Source organism: Microcaecilia unicolor, chromosome 6 (assembly GCF_901765095.1).
Source record: "Microcaecilia unicolor chromosome 6, aMicUni1.1, whole genome shotgun sequence".
Classification (NCBI taxonomy): domain Eukaryota; kingdom Metazoa; phylum Chordata; class Amphibia; order Gymnophiona; family Siphonopidae; genus Microcaecilia; species Microcaecilia unicolor.
Window position 1 is genome coordinate 164858125 of NC_044036.1, and position 17056 is coordinate 164875180.

The 17056-nt window shown below is 41.1% G+C and overlaps 1 protein-coding gene across 2 annotated transcripts in view; it reads right to left on the bottom strand.

The window, feature by feature from the left end:
* FBLN2 (fibulin 2) overlaps window positions 1–17056 on the bottom strand; it is a 206428-nt gene that overhangs the window by 31922 nt on the left and 157450 nt on the right. Inside the window, exons 9-10 of one of the 2 annotated variants that reach the window (XM_030206338.1) lie at window positions 7624–7758; window positions 3512–3640 (exon numbers count right to left, since the gene is read on the bottom strand). In XM_030206338.1, coding sequence (XP_030062198.1) covers window positions 3512–3640; window positions 7624–7758 — 264 coding nt within the window. The remainder of the gene's footprint in view (window positions 1–3511; window positions 3641–7623; window positions 7759–17056) is intronic. The other variant, XM_030206340.1, reaches the window with a different exon arrangement.

Here is a 17056-nt window from a genome sequence, read left to right on the forward strand (position 1 = left end):
GTAAGCAGTTCACCCCCGCCAACCTAACTTGCTATGCTACTTCAGGGGCGTAGCCAGACCTTGGCGGTAGGGGGGGTCCAGAGCCCAAAGTGTGTGGGGGTACATTTTAGCCCGCCTCCCCCATCGCTTCTGACCCCCCTGCTGCCGCCAACCCCTCCTGGCTGCTGCCGCCGCAAGGTACCTTTGCTAGTGGGGGTCCTCAACCTCCGCCAGCTGAAGCGTTTATCTGACCCACGCTGGTCTCGCACTTGCTTCCTCTCCTGTTTTCAGTGTGCCGTGCACTGCACGCTTGTTTTAATGAAACTGAAGCAATTTGGGGGGGTCCAGGCCCCCGTGGCCCCCCATAGCTACACCACTGCTACTGCTTATTCCTCCCGCCCTTGAGTGCCCTAGCGCCTTTCCACTGTTGCACCCCCTCTAGTTCTCCTTCAAATCCTCCCATCCCCTGCAGCAGCTCCCTTCCCTTAAGTTCTCTACAGCCTCACCAGCCCCTTACCTGCTGCTGTCACTGGATCATAGATACAGCGGCGATGGTCAACATCAGAAGGCAGCAGGACCTCTCAACTGCATGCTGCTGAAAACTCTGCAGCATCCTGTCTTGGGGGGGGGGGGGCACTACAGAATCATCAGCACACACGTGGCTGAGAGGTCCTGCGCTGTCTTCTGATGTCTGGAGATCCCCAAGTGGCTGGATGCACAGCGGTAATTATTAAAACCGGCATTTATGATGATGGCTGGTTTTTGGTTCCAAGGGGCTCAGGGAGTGGGGCTGGAAGCAGCAGTGTGTCGGCCAAAGTTAGCATCACCGGTGCCTCTGTTAAGATGGTGCCCGGGGTAGTCTGCCCCCACCCCCCTACCACGCTACTGGTCAATGTTTTAAAGCACAAAAACGTACCAAGAGCCTTCAAAAACAGGACAAGTCCTCTAATTCCACAGCGTAGATCAATCTTGAACATCAGTAACTCAGTCTTGTACATCATGTGTTTTGGATCATGTTCTGTGCTTTGAACCCTCTCTGTATTGTTCAATGTTTTAAAGCAACACCAACTGCAAAGTTTAAATACTGAGGAGCCACAAAGGTCGAGGTGCCCTTTTAGTAAAGTGTGCTAAAATCTGGGCTTATTGCTTTGCAACGCAGGATTTTTCCGCACGCTAAGCCCACTTTAACGTGGTACCTTTGGGGGCATTCTCTCTCTTTTTTTTTTTTTACTGTAGGTCACGCGATAATGTAACAATTAACATGCAGGAGCTGTAGGACCTTGATATGGGACCACTTACCGCCTCCTATTTAGAAGGCAATAGGGGCCCTTTTAAAGAGCAGCGGTAAGCCAAACGCGGGTTTACCGCATGCTCTTCTGAGACTACAGCCGGCCCAACGCGGCCGCTGGTGATATTCCCACCCCGATTGTGCACCATTTCTGGCAGAAAAATATAACCCCTGGAAATGGCTTGTGTGGCGGTAACCTGGCGCTAATCAGGCAACACCACACACTGCCCGGTTACCGCTGGGTTAGGACGGGAGCCCTTATTGCCACCTCAGTGGGTGGCAGCAAAGGCTCCCCGTCGCAGGGTCATGCAGTAAGAGTTCTCTTACTGCATGGCCATGTGTGTCTGGAGGCTTTTTTTACCTGCTCAAGTAAAAAGGGCCCTGGCGCGCAGGAGAAACGGACCCCATTGCTAGCACAGGACCCTTTTTCCCGCAGCTTGGTAAAAGTATCCCTAAGTATTCCCGCATTAACTCTGCACTAACCTATTACTACACACTAATGTGCTAGCTGGCTAATGTTTCCAAACCCACTTTCCGCCAATGCCACGCACCTCATAGAAAAATGCAATAATGAAGCAAATTACTGCATACCCCTGTAATGCGTTTTTGCAGTAGCCCATTCCATGTGCTAACTGTGCATTAACCCCCCCCCCCAGGTTCTATAAATGGTGCTCTAAATCACACATGTAAATTTTGGCACACGTCCAATTTGCATGCGCAGTTTAATTGAGTAATAGCCAATTAGTGCCAATATTGGGCACTAACAATCAATTATTGGCGTTAATTGGCAACAATTTGGATTTCCATGTGCATCTTACTATATGCTATTCTATAAAGATGCATGTGCAACTGAAAAGGGGGCATGGGGGGGGGGGTCAAAGGTGTTCACTAAAGATGCGCACGGTATTCTAGAATTCAGGGGATATGCACGAGGATTTACACCAGATTTCAGTAGATGTAAATCCTTATGCCCAAAGCTGGACACAGATCCTGGCACTACACGTTATTCTATAAATGGTGCTCAATTTGGAGCATTGTTAAATCGCTCAGCGCTCATTTTTTTAGTGCTCAAATTTGGGTGCCATTTGCTCAATCTAGTTCTAAGTGCTTGCCCTGGATTCTATAAAGGTCACCAAAAATTGGGCATGCAAATTTAGGTGCATTTCCAATTTGCACACGCAATTTAACAGAATAATGAGCCAATTAGTGCCAAGAATTGGCTTTTTAAGAAGCAATTATTGACATTAATTTTACTTAATTGGGATTAGCATGCATAGAGTTAGGCGTAGGATCTGTGCCTAAAATTGGCATGTGGTCCAAAAAAGCACGGAAATAGGAGGGTCATGGGCGTTTCAGGGTGCATCAGGGTGTGGTTCTGAGTTACATGTATTAATTCTATAAACCACGCCAAATTTTAGGTTCGGCTTGTAGAACACCGTTTACACGGGTTCTTTTCGGCACCAATTTTGTTTTTAGGTGTCATATATAGAATCTAGCCCTTAAAGTCCTTTAGTAAAAGGGCTCCCTAGTTCCTTACCTCAGTTCTGACTTACTCATCCCTTTCCCATAGGAGAATGTACAGCAGTCATTTTTCATTTATTTGTTTGTTTCGCATGGGGTTTCAGCTGTTTTGTTTTGTTGAAAGAAAATTTAGTTTTGTTTCTGTTTTTCACTGTGGTATCAATTATATTGGCTCCTGATCAGAGAAAGAATTACTTTTAAATTGTGCGCTATGGTTTTTAGGTCTTTATACGGTCAAGCTCCACACTATCCCCCCTCCCGATTCTATAAAAGTCGCCAAAAATTGTGCACACAAATTGAGGCACATTCCTGATTTGCATGTTCAATTTAATAGAATAATGAGTTAGTGCCAATAATTGGCTTTTTGACAAGCAATTATTGGCACTAATTAGATTTAATTGGGATTTACCCATGTACATTTAGGCATGGGATCTACACTTAAAATTTACATGCGGCCCAAAAAAAGAGACGCAGAATAGGAGGGTCATGGGCTTTACAGGGCAAATTGAAGGCGTGGTTTTGAGTTAAACGCGTAATTGTAGAATTACAGCACTCAATGCTTAAATTTAGGTACAGACCTTTGCACCATGGTGCAAATGGCAGTGCCTGCATTTATGCACAACCTCTGTGCTTAAGCGTTAATTCTATAAACCACATCAAATTTTAGGCATGGCTTATAGAATACTGTTTATGCTGGGTTTTTCAGCACCCCTACTTACATACCAATGCATGTTCTGCTGAACACATCATGCTGGTAGCCTGCCTTGCAGTCACAGCGGTAAGCTCCAGGTATATTGTGGCACATTTCTCCCTCTCCACAACGATGAACACCAGTTGAACATTCATCAATGTCTAAAGAAGGACAATTAAGCAATTAATTTCCCGATGCTTCTATTAGAAACAGAACTCAATGTAAGCACAGTTACCAGCATCTATCGTATTCAAAATATATTATTTTAGTGCAGTTTTCATGAAACTTTCTCTATAACATATTTTTAACCAAATTTATTTATTTATTTGTTACATTTGTATCCCACATTTTCCCACCTATTTGCAGGCACAATGTGGCTTACATAGTACCGTAAAGGCGTTCGCCAAGTCCGGTAGAGAAACAAATACATGGTCATGTTGGGGTCGATTAAGGTTCAGGCACAATAGGGATCAAATTTTGTGATGTGTATAAAACTGGTTTTCAAACTCCTGGAGTAAGAAAGTATCATAAAAGAGTGCAGAAGGTGGATTACCCCCCATCTCCAGCAGAATTATAAATATTACTGGTAATAAAGTGAACCAAATGCCACAGGTTGTTTAAAAGTTGTCCCCATAAGTTGCCCCCATAGTGGCTGTATCAGCGATTCTTTGGATTTCCCTTATTCTATTTTATAAGGGTTCCTAATCAGTCAATGATATATTAACATGGGAACATAGGTACCCTTTTACTAAGCTGCATTAGGTGCAGCTAAAAATGGAGTACTACAGGCTGCGCTCAGGCATCCTGTGGTAACTTCCAAATCTGCACGCTAACTACAGAGTAAAGAATTTGTTTAATTTGTTTTTCGAGGGGGGGAGGGTGTCACTGGCGGAGAGTGGGCATTCCTATACTAAACAGTTAAAGCGCATTTACAGTACCACACACACTAAATGGTTATTGCAAGAATACCGCGTGAGGCCCTACTGCTTACAAAATGGGTGGCGATGAGTACTCACATGGTAATTTTAAAAAATGGCAGTGAGCTAATAGAGACATTAGAGCATGAGTACAAAAATAGAGGGGAAAAGAATCAAAAATGCCTAACACAAATAAATGAATAAAAATAAAATAAATAGATTACAGCAATTTTTGAGTCATTAGGGGTCCTTTTACTTTTAAGAATTGTGCTTTCTGAGGGGGGGGGGACACATAAAGTAGCCTAAATCACATGAAAACACCAACATTTTGGCATTTTGAGCTTTCTTTGTATGAAGCTCACTTTTGAGAAATGGTAAATGGTTTCATAAAAGTGCCTCTGACTTTGATATATTTTTGAGTGAAGTTGATTACCTGTGAAAGGGCTTAGCAGGCAGGCCCCCCCCCCCCCCCAAATAAAACCCCTATATATCACACTGAGGTGTATTTATTTTTATTTTTCATTTGAGGACCAATTTTGTTACATGTTGCAGTGATAGGGCTTCAAGGGGTTGCAGGTTTTGGTGTCTTAGGGTTCTGTGAGAGAAATCTTGACCCCTCCTCCCCCAAAGCTCCCTCTCAGCTCCAGTCTGGGGCTAAAAGTACAATGAATTATGGTTCCCTGCCAAGTCCCATCCCCCATATGCCTAGTCCAACCCTCCTTAAAAGTCCCCCATGGCAACCGTGAGCCCACCAGCCTATCAGGCTACCACTTAATTCCACCAGAGAGCCTCCTATGAGGGGAAGGAATGACTCAGTGCTGCCATTTGCAGAATGACAGCTCTGACCCCTGTCAGTACATCCATATGTACCACTAGGAGTCAGTCTTCCAAATAAGGGAGGAATCTACAAATCACAATCCATGAATCACAATGTGGGATCATAGATCACTTGAGTTGAAGGATGGTAGATTCCAGTTTGTAAATCACAGATCTTGGAACAGTCCATTGCTATAGACCTGGTATGTAGTCAAAGACATAGCAGCAGTAGTTAGAAATTAAAAAGCACATTATATGTGTATACCATAAAAGGCTATATAGAGAAACCATTCCTTTTTGGTTGTTGAAGGACTAGTAATTTTCCCTTTATCTCAATAGAGGATTTATTTAATTCAGCAAAAATGAAAATACACTCACAGAACTATGTCTCTTCAGTGTGGACATACTGAACAAATAAGCGTCAACCAAAAGGTTAACAATAGGCGATACCTTTTTATTTGACGCATTTAATACATATAGGAAGAGATAAAGGCATAAGTATAGAAGTAGATAGAGATAAACATCAACTAAAAAGGTATCATCTACAACTTTTTTTGTTGACCCTTATTTCTACATTTCCAAATAGACTAATCTAGCAAGCACACTTCTCACTTCTTGAGTGATGCTCACATTTATTCATTATGCTGACCACGAAATCCTACTACACATACTTGAATATTTTGGCATCGGAGGCAATGTCCTAAACTGGTTCAAGGGGTTCCTAACCTTGTGCTCATACCAGGTCACATCAAATTCCACTACGTCTGCAGCATGGACACCTGAATGTGGAGTACTGCAAGGATCACCCCTCTCACCAACTATCTTCAACCTAATGATGACACCATTGGCAAAACTTCTTTCAAAACATAACCTTAACCCATATATATACGCTGACGATGTAACAATATATATCCCTTTCAAACAAGACATTAATGAAATCTCCAATGAAATCAACCAAAGCTTACACATCATGAACACCTGGGCAGATGTATTTCGATTGAAACTGAATGCAGAAAAAACTCAATGCCTGATACTTACCTCCCAATACAACACGAATGAATTCACCGCTATAAACACACCAAAACTAAATCTTCCAATTTCAGAAACTTTAAAAATCCTTGGAGTTACTATTGACCGCCACCTAACACTTGAAACCCACGCAAACAACACAACCAAAAAGATGTTCTACTGCATGTGGAAACTGAAAAGAATAAGACCATTCTTCCCAAGATCCGTCTTCCGTAGCCTAGGCTCAGCCATCTGAACTACTGCAACTCACTATACGCAGGTTGTAAAGAACAATTACTGAGGAAACTTCAAACAGCCCAGAACACAGCAGCCAGACTCATCTTCGGGAAACCAAAATACGAAAGTGCAAAACCCTTATGAGAGAAGCTACACTGGCTCCCACTCAAGGAACGCATCAGTTTTAAAGTATGCACACTAGTCCACAAAATCATCCACGGTGAAGCCCCAGCCTACATGTCTGACTTAATAGACCTACCACCCAGAAACGCTAAAAGATCATCCCGAACTTTCCTCAACCTCCACTTCCCTAATTGCAAAGGCATAAAATACAAAGTGCTGCACGCATCCACCTTCTCTTACATGAGTACACAATTCTGGAACAAACTACCACAAAACCTGAAAATGATCTACGAACTGGCCGACTTCCGCAAACTATTAAAGACCCATCTCTTTGAAAAAATCTATCGAAAGGATCAAAACACATGAAGTCCACACACACTGTTCGCAATGCATCAATACATTCTCTTCTATACTTTTATCCCCCGCAATTTTAACACATTTAAACCTTAATTTACAGGTAAAAATAGAAAATATTATACCCGAACGTTCTCTTGCTATTGCTCTGTTGCCCTATCAGTATCTGTCGTTCTTTATTGATCAGTTGTTCTTTTCCACTGTTTTGCTCCCCTTAATGATACTTGGACTTTGTTTTAACTTAACTCCTCACATTGTAACCATAATCATGTTGTAACAGATTGTACTTCCATCTTTACAATGTATTGTAAGCCACACTGAGCCCGCAAATAGGTGGGAAAATGTGGGATACAAATGCAATAAAATAAATAAATAAATAAATAAATAAATAAAATAAATAATTTCAACAAAATAGTGGGAAACAGTATTACTTATTTATTAATTTAAAATTTTTTATTCTGCTTTATCTACCATCCTAAGTGTATTACAATAAACATACATAGCACCATGTAGAGTGATAGCTGCATTGCTCCATAGCAAAATATAAGTACATACACCAAAGAATGCAACCTACCGAAACTTTCTGAATGTATTTGTTCTGAGCAGGGAAATAACTATGGCTACAACAGTAATTCCAATGGATAGCTAGTTTTCTGCAGTAGGAATATTCTATAAACCATCCTTCTTACCTACACAGGTATCATCCTTACGCTCATGACCAGGCTGACAAGTAATTTCCTTGAGACAGTTAAAAGATCCAACTGTGTTTACACAGATCTCGCCTCGCTGACAGTTGTGTAAATCTGCTACACATTCATTAATATCTGCAAGAAGATTTAAGCTTATGAAGTGATCAATGATTCTGAAATGAACATCCAAAGGCAATACTGAGCAAATGAGATCACTTGAAACAGATTATTAACTCAATCCATTGAAACTTGTTTCTCCAGAACTAAGCACTTGGTTGCAAGCTTGTCTTGTATGTAAAACAGAAGCCTGTAGAAATAATAGGCATTTTTAAAAATTGGTTGAGTACCAATGAAAAACTTTTCAATTATAGAGTTCAACAAATGCTGAATGAAATAAGGATTGAAAGATGGATGAAATGAGGTATATGATTCTGCCAGGTACTTGTGACCTGTATTGGCAACTGCTGGAAGTAGGATAGTGGGCTAGTTGGATCATTGATCTGCCCCCGTATGGCTAATCTTATGTTCTTAAAATCAGAGAAAACTTGAAATGAACTTTATATTTATAAAGAAGCAAAAGAGATTATTATGTCCATTGTTTTAAGAATAAGTTATTAATCTTGCTAGTATATAAAAAAATAAGCTCTTGCCAAATAGAGTATAAGAATTATGGTATAAATTATTAGATGAGAGACCAAAACTAGTATGATCAAAATATAACAATTAAAATTAGGATCATAAAGAGCATCGGCTTTGCGTTTTGAATCACTATCAACATGTCCTAAACTGTTTGACCGCCTGCTTGGCAACTTATCAAATGGTTTATCATTATTATTGAAACTGTTCAGAGAAACAGAAGATAACAGGAAATAAAAACTATAAAGCCACCTGGACTGCCCAAATTACTTCCTCCTACAATGACAGACCTCAGTTGATCTTTGGTTTTACCTTCACTTCAAAATTAAGGATCTATATAAAAATTCAAATGTCTTCAGTCTCTACACAAGAACATAAGAATAGCCATACTGGGTCAGACCAATGGTCTATCTAGCCCAGTATTCAGCTTCCAACATTGGCAAATTCAGGTCACAAGTACCTGAGAGAATCCTAAATAGTAGCAAGATTCATGCAATTGATCCTGGGCAAGCAGAGGCTTCCCCATGTCTATCTCAATAACACAACTATGGACTTTTCCTTCAAGAACTTGTCCAAACCTTTTTTAAAAACAGATATACACCCTCTGACAACAAGTTCCAGAGCTTAAGTATTCTTTGAGTAAAAAAAATATTTCCCCTATTCATTTTAAAAGTATTACCATGTAACTTCCTTGAGTGTACCCTAATCTTTGTACTTTTTGAAAGAGTAAAAAATCAATTTCTGTTTACCTCTTCTACAACACTTGGTATTTTGTAGACCTCTATCGTATCCCCCCTCAGCCATTTTTCCAAGCTGAAGAGCCCTAACCTCTTAAGCCTTTCCTCATGTGAGAGGAGTTCCATCCCCCTTAATCATTTCGGTTGTCCTTGTTTAAAGGGAAAACTTACTTATAAAAGATTTTAATGATAAAGCATATACCCCGGGTTTCTAAATATCGCGCCTTGATTTCCACGCAGAAATTGAAGAATATTCTATAACAATGCATGTAATGTAATTGGTTAACTAGCTAATCAGCACTGTCAATTGGATGTTAACAAGCAATTATCAGCACTAATTGGCATTAAGATTTACTCACACAACTCTCTAAGTACTTTCTGTAACATGGTGCGCTTCTAAATTGTATAGAAGAAAAGCGGTATGGCCATGGGCAGGGCATGGGCGTTTCTAAAATCTATGCACATTGCTATAGAATACACCCACTCTTCCCTGAATTCTATATAGCGCGCCTAGCGTTCCACACCAAAATCCAAGTAGATTCTATAGTAGCATGCGCATCTTAATTAGCTTAACAGGTCAATCAGTGTTGTTAACAGCACTTAACAAGCAATAATGAGCACTAATTGACAATAATTAGAATTTACGTGCAGAAATCATTGTGTATTCTGTAATTCAGAGTGCCTACATTGTAATGCGTGCAGACAAAAAGGGGCGTGGTTATGGGCATTTAATGGGCATTCCATAATTTATATGCACTGTTATAGCATATGGCCCTCAGTGCCTAAATCTACACACCAGGATTTTCGGAGGCGTGTAGATTTAGGCGCTGGGATATCAACTAAGTGTATTCTATATACCTCGCCTAAAACTAGACTCCACTTATAGAATACACTTAGGCATAAATGTTTTCTATGCAGATTTTTTAGGCACCATATATAGAATCTGACCCTCTGTGCCTAATTTAGGTGTCGGGATTTACGTCAAATAAAACATGGTGTAAATGGCCACGACTAAATTTGGTCACATGGACAGATGCTCAGAGTATCTATCCCATAGGGGGCAATTCTATAAAGGGGCACTTATTTTATTTATCTTTGTTACATTTGTACCCCGTGCCTTCCCACTCATGGCAGGCTCAATGTGAGCGGGCAATGGAGGGTTAAGTGACTTGCCCAGAGTCACAAGGAGCTGCCTATGCTGGGAATCAAACTCAGTTCCTCAGGACCAAATTCCTCCACCCTAACCACTAGGCCACTCCTCCACTCCACTTAGGCATATCAAAGGCATTATTAGTTGGCAATTAAGCACCTATGTGCTGTAGGTGCTATTCTATAAAGTAGTTCCCAAGTGTCATAGCACCTAACTGCAAGGGGGGCTGGGAAGGGGCTTCCAGGACTCATATCTATTTTATATACTCATGCAGGTCCCAGCTCATATTCAGCCACTTCTAGATCAAGCCGCCAAACAGCAATGCTTGGTCATTATTGGCAGCCAAGTGATTAGAAATTTAGGGTTGGTTTTAAAAAATGCTGAGACACCCAGTTAAATATTTCTAAACACAAATCATTCATCAAAAGCTTCACAGTGTTAAAATCTGACAAAATGGGAAAAAAATCAACACAATATCATCTGCATAAGAAAAATATTCAATATTCCGTCTACGCAGCAATAAACCCAACTCACTCAACTATAAATTTAAAAGAATAGGGGATGGGTGGGGGACCCTATCCTATAACGTAGGCACCAATATGCTATTTAACCAGTCAGTAGTCTTGTCTGGCCAGTTAAATAGCTTTGAATATCAGGGGGAAACTCTTTTGTGTGCATCAAGGGCTAGATTCTATATATTTAACCATCTCTCTGACCTCATGTGCAACTTTCTTTAAATTAGTCACCTTATTTTCTAACTCCTTTTACTCTCTTACCTAACTATACTGTATGTTCCATCTTTGCTTATACCCTTCACTATCAATATGTCCTATTACATATTGTGTTGACATTGTCAGTAGTATATTATGCCATACTTTGTATTGTTAGTTGAATAATTTTACTGATGTAATTGTCTATTGCTCATATTTAAGCTATTCTTACTGTACACCGCCTCGAGTGAATTCCTTCAAAAAGGCGGAAAATAAATCTTAATAAATAAATATATGGTGCCTGAAAAATCCACATAGAAAAAAAATATGCTTAGGCGTATTCTTTATAGTACACCTAAATTTTATAGAATAGGTTTAAATTTCTGTGCGGTATACAGAATATGCAATGCGCCTCGCCACGTGACCAAATTTGGTTGCATCCATTTAGGTAAATCCTGATGCCATTTTGGAGTGGGCGTGTCAGGTGTGGAGAATGGGCATAGATGCACTATCCAGCTAGCATATCAACATTTACGTGTGCTAACTGGTTAGCATGTCCATAGTGTGGGAGCCCTTACTGCCTCCTAAATAGGAGACAGTAAGGGCTATCGTGTTATTTTTTTCAGGTCACGCATGCTAATGCAAACATTAGGGCATGACCTGAAAAACAAATACTTGAAAATGCCCTACTTCCTGGGCATGCTATAAATGGACTTAGAAGGCAGGAAAGACCCGCATTAATGAGCGCAAACCCTATTTACTAGTGCACTTTAGTAAACATACCCCTTATTGTTCTTTTAACCCTCAATTTTGTTCACTATCAGTTTATTCAAATCTGTAATCTACATTTAGGGTCCCTTTTACTGAGGCATGTTGGAAAATGGCCTGTGCTGGTGTAGGCTCGTGTACTGGATGCGTGCAGGTCCATTTTTTAGCGCACCTGCAAAAAAGGCCTTTTTTGCTGAAAATGAACGTGCAACAAAATAAAAATCAGCACTTCTCCATTTTGGGTCTGAGACCATACCACCACCCATTGACTTAGCAGTAAGGTCTCATGCATTAGCCATGCGATAGTTGTCAGTGCATGTAGTTAGTGCATGCGGTTAGTGCTAAGCAGTAGAAAATAGAAATTATTTTCTGTCGCGCGTTTTGGATACACTTCAAAATTTGAATTACTGCCCGTGGCATGCAGTAGCTGGGTGGTAGTTCTAATTTGATGCACGTTGTATGCGCATATGCACCTGCGCGTCTTAGTAAAAGGGCCCCTTAGAGTCTCAGTGAGTCCTCACTCAGTGCCCCTTTTACAAAGCGGTGGTAAGCCCAACGCAGGCTTACTGCTCACTAACAAGGAAGTACCACCAGGCTACCGCAGCAGCCCGGCAATAGTTCCCACCCTCAGCATGCAATCGGGCAGTGCCACGTGCTTCCTGGTTACCGCCAGGTTTATTTATTTATTTATTGCATTTGTATCCCACATTTTCCCACCTATTTGCAGGCTCAATGTGGCTTACATAGTTTCATGTGACATTGTCATACAGGATATCAGATACAATTAGTGATGTGCTAAGATTAAATAAGGGAGAAAGAAGGAAGGTGTTAGGCAGGTAAGTATAGACGGTGGACTTTCATAGCTGGGTGGGTTGGTAAGGAGGATTAGTAGAGTTGTAAGTTCTCTTTGTAGGCCTTATTGAAGTACTATGTCTTCAGAGATTTGCGAAAGTTGTTTGTTTCGTCGATTGTTTTAAGGTCTGTAGGTAATGCATTCCATAACTGCGTGCTCATGTAGGAGAAGGTAGAGGCATGCATCAGCTTGTATTTTAGACCTTTACAGCTGGGGAAGTGCAGATTAAGAAATTTGCGGGATGATCTTGTGGCATTTCTGGGAGGTAAGTCCACGAGGTTTAGCATGTAGATTGGGGCATCTGCGTGAATGATTTTGTGTACAGTCGTGCAGATATTAAACGCAATGCGTTCTTTAAGTGGGAGCCAGTGAAGTTTCTCTCTTAGGGGTTTTGCGCTTTCATATTTAGTTTTTCCAAATATGAGTCTGGCGGCAGTATTCATAGTGCAGGAGCCCTTACTGCCACCTTAATGGGGGGTGGGGGTGGTGGTAAGTGCCCCCCCCCCCCAAAAAAAATGGCCGAGCGGCAAGTGCTTCACTTGCCGAACAGCCATTTTCTGAAAAAAAAAAAAGAAAGACCTGCCTTTTACTCGCTGCTGTAAAAGGGGGCCTCGAAGCACATTAAAACACGCATACTGACAAGAGCGCAGGCCCCCTTTTGCCACAGCTTCGTAAAAGGGTCCCTCAATGCCTTTCTCCTTTTTTTTTTTTAAACCGACTACCTTTCTGCTAACCTTCCTCTAACCTGGAGAAATCAGGAATGTGAAGCTGGCTTCCTCTAGTGCTGAAGGCAAATCCAGTTCTTGGATCATATTGCTAGGGAATCTAAATGTCTTAATATGATTTTTGACATATTTAAAAAAAAATGTAATTCATAATCTCAATGGTAAAACCAAAGTCTGCGTTTACAAGAGCAATGTAGGTTTTGCTAATTCAATATTCCTGTGTGCTGTACATATGCCTACTTAGCTAAATGAAGTCATTTAATCATTTAAAAGTTGGTCTAAATTGTGGTCCCATAGTAAAGCAGAGAAGCCAGTACTCTGTAACTTATTAAAGGCCTCAGTTTTGCAATGGTCTGGTTTAAATCATACATTCATCATCCCAAATACCAAAATATAACAAGAATCAGTTTGCAACTTTCACCACAAATCTATTGAGACTGCTCGGTTCTGATTTCTGTTATGACTGCAACTTCTTTCAAAAAAATTAAAAAAATAAACACTCCTCATTTTATCAGGAATGAAGTACATTGTCAACACCTGACCTAGTGAACTTTGGTGAGCCTGAGCAATGAATATTGCACATGGCTTAAACCTTCACAGGCATGCAAAAAATAAAAACTAAAGACAAGTTTTTAAAAAGTCCACTAGAGTTTGAATATGGTAAATATTATAATTTAGGAGAAATATAAGGGAGTAAGAATTTGTGAAGGCCACACTCAGTGGAGAAGGGAAGACAAGATAAAAGAGGGAATGTTTGGGGAGTAAGGGTTTTTATAGATCAAACTTATTTGCCTGGATTGGCCGCTGTCGTGGGCAGGATGCTGGGTTCGATGGACCTTTGGTCTTTTCCCAGTGTGGCATTACTTATGTGACCAGAAGATAAATTGGAAGGAGGGACTATTTGGGTATTCCCTTTTTCATTTTATTACATTTTTGAAAACTCATGGACCAATATTCATAAGGAGTTATACACAGACTGCTGGATAATGAAATCGTAAGATCTAGGTTATCAAAAATTATACAAATAGTATCAGGCCATTTGAATCACTAAGCAACCCAGTATCTTTATAATCGAACACCTATAACCCATGTTAATCATCTAACACAGTTTAGTATGTAGGCCCTATTTTCAAAGCACAAAGGGGCCCTTTTACTAAGGTGCGCCATAAAATGGGCTCCACTAGTGTAGGCGCGTGTTTTGGGTACACGCAGATCCATTACTCATTGCACCTGTAAAAAAAAGGCCTTTTAAAATTTTTGCCGAAAATGGACGTGCAGCAAAATAAAAATTGGCGCAAGTCCATTTTGGGTCTGAGACCTTACCGCCAGCCATTGACTTAGCAGTAAGGTGTCATGTGTTAGCCGTGCGGTAATTGTCTAATGCATAGAATGACGATTACCGCCTGGTTTCTGCCGCACGCCAGAAAAACGTAGCGGACGCGTGTCAAAAATGAAATTGCCACAAGGTCCACGAAGGTAGCCAGGCAGTAACTCCAAAATGACGCATGTTATGCATGCGTAGGTGCCTACGCAGTTTAGTAAAAGGGCCCTGTAGATTTACAAAGTTACATATGTTACTATGGAACTTTGTAAGTCTATGGGCCCAATATTCAGCACTATTTAACTAGCCAGGGATCATTTCTGGCTGGGTAAATAGCACTTAACTAGCTAACTGCATGCGATAGCTGGTTATCTCTGCCAAACATTAGCACTTACCCACAGATTCTAAATAGCACGCCTAGAGATCCGCACCGAAATCCAAGTGTATTCTGAAACAGTGCGCACAAGTGAATTGGCTTAACAAGCCAATCAGCATTGTTAACAGCACTTAACAAGCAATAATGAGCGCTAACTGGCAATAATTAGAATTTACGCGCACAACTCCGTAAGTGTATTCTATAATGCACTACGCCTAAATTCTAATGCGTGCAGTCAAAAAGGGGCGTGGTTATAGGTGGGGAAATGGGCAGTCCATGGGCCTTTCCGAAATTTATGTATGTGGTTATAGAATATGGCCCAGTGCACGTAAATCTATATGCTAGGATTTACATCATGTTTTCGTTGGTGTAAATGGAAGCACATAGTTTTAGGCACTGTATAATCGACCAAGTGTATTCTATATACCGTGCCTAAATCTAGGTGCTGCTTATAGAATACGCTTAGTCTGCACTTTTTCCACACAGATTTTTTTCAGCACCATATATAGAATCTCTCCCATAGCGGCTAGCCACTAACCGGCTATGCACAAATTTTCAGCACTAATCTGGCCAAGTTGAACGGTTAACATGGGCAATAGCAGACCTATCTTTGACCACTATTAAGGGCCCTTTTACTAAGGCACACCGAAAAATGGCCTGCACTGGTTTAGGTGCATGTATTGGACGTTCGCAGGCCCATTTTTCAGCGAGCCTGCAAAAACGGCCTTTTTTTGTGGCCAAAAATGGACGTGCGGCAAAATTAAAATGAGCATGCATCCATTTTGGACCTGAGACCTTACCACCACCCATTGACTTAGAGGTAAGGTCTCATGCGTTAACCAGGCGGTAATCGTCAGCGCGCATACACTGCTGATTACTGCCCAGATAGCACCACGCGATAGAAAATAGAAAATATTTTCTGCTGTGTGTTTTGGACGCCTGTCAAAAAGAGAGTTACCAGCCGGGGCATGCGGTAGCCTGGCGGTAGTTCTAATTTGACGCATGTTGTACCTACATGCCTAAGTAAAAGAGCCCCTTAACTGGCTAGCGCTAAATATTCTCTTAGCTGGTTAAGTAGTCGCAGCCAAAACTGAAACTGGATATTCAATATCAGTCTCCGGATACGTCCAGCATTGAATATCTGGGGTCAAGGCCGGTGGTGGCAGCTAACCGCGCTGCCTGTCACGGGCTAATTTTTTTTTTTTGGGGGGGGGGGGGATATGTGCTTTGAAAATGAGCACCTAAATTTCTGAAAATGTACCCATAAGTGTGGGAGTCAATTTTCATCAGCAGTGGTAAGCTTAATTTTTATATATACCAGCCATAGTAAAGAAATGATATGTGTGGTCAGCTAGAGGCTGAGAAATTTTAAATTTTGGTTTCAGTTTCAGAGCCAAAACTGGCCCAGAATTGCTATTTGGTCTTGCTTTGGTTTTGCCCCAAAATGCCAGTGCTGTGTCCCTATAGTTGCAGGACCGCCAATCAACAATGCCTGTGGTGAAGTGAAATGTTCAAAAGCCATAAGATACGTTTATCCAATGAAGCAGCCCATGCCGGGCGAAACACAGCCACGTTGTGTGCTCTTTTTGATTAATTTACTCGCTAATAAAATCTCCATTTTTTTTACAACCATGTCTGCTCCTACATCTTCATTCCTTTTGGAACTTGTGGACCACTTGCAGTCTATTTTTTGGAACCTGAATCATTAATAGGAAATTATTTTAAAAGAGGGTTTCCTTACATGAGTTTTAAAAATGGCATTTTCAAAATTCACTGCACTTTATTGTGATTTTATTGCTCCGTAATTATTATTTCGCACTTAGGAACCCTTTTACCAAGCAGTGCTAAAATGTGGCCTGTGGTAGCCCCAACGCAGGTCTTTCCCACGCGCTGAGGCCACTGCACTGCCGGTAAAAGGCACATTTTTCTCTTTGTACAATAATGACCACATTCTAATGTACCCCTTAGCATGTGGCCATTACTGGATGACCCCCTACAGCCATTTAGGGCTTCTTTTAATAAGCGACGGTAAGCCCAACGCAGGCTTACTTTGCTATCATTTCCGGTGCTACAAAGCGCCGGGGTGTACCCAGCGGTAATCAAGCAGTGCCGTGTGTGGCCCAGTTACTGTCAAGTTAACGCAGGAGCCCTTACCGC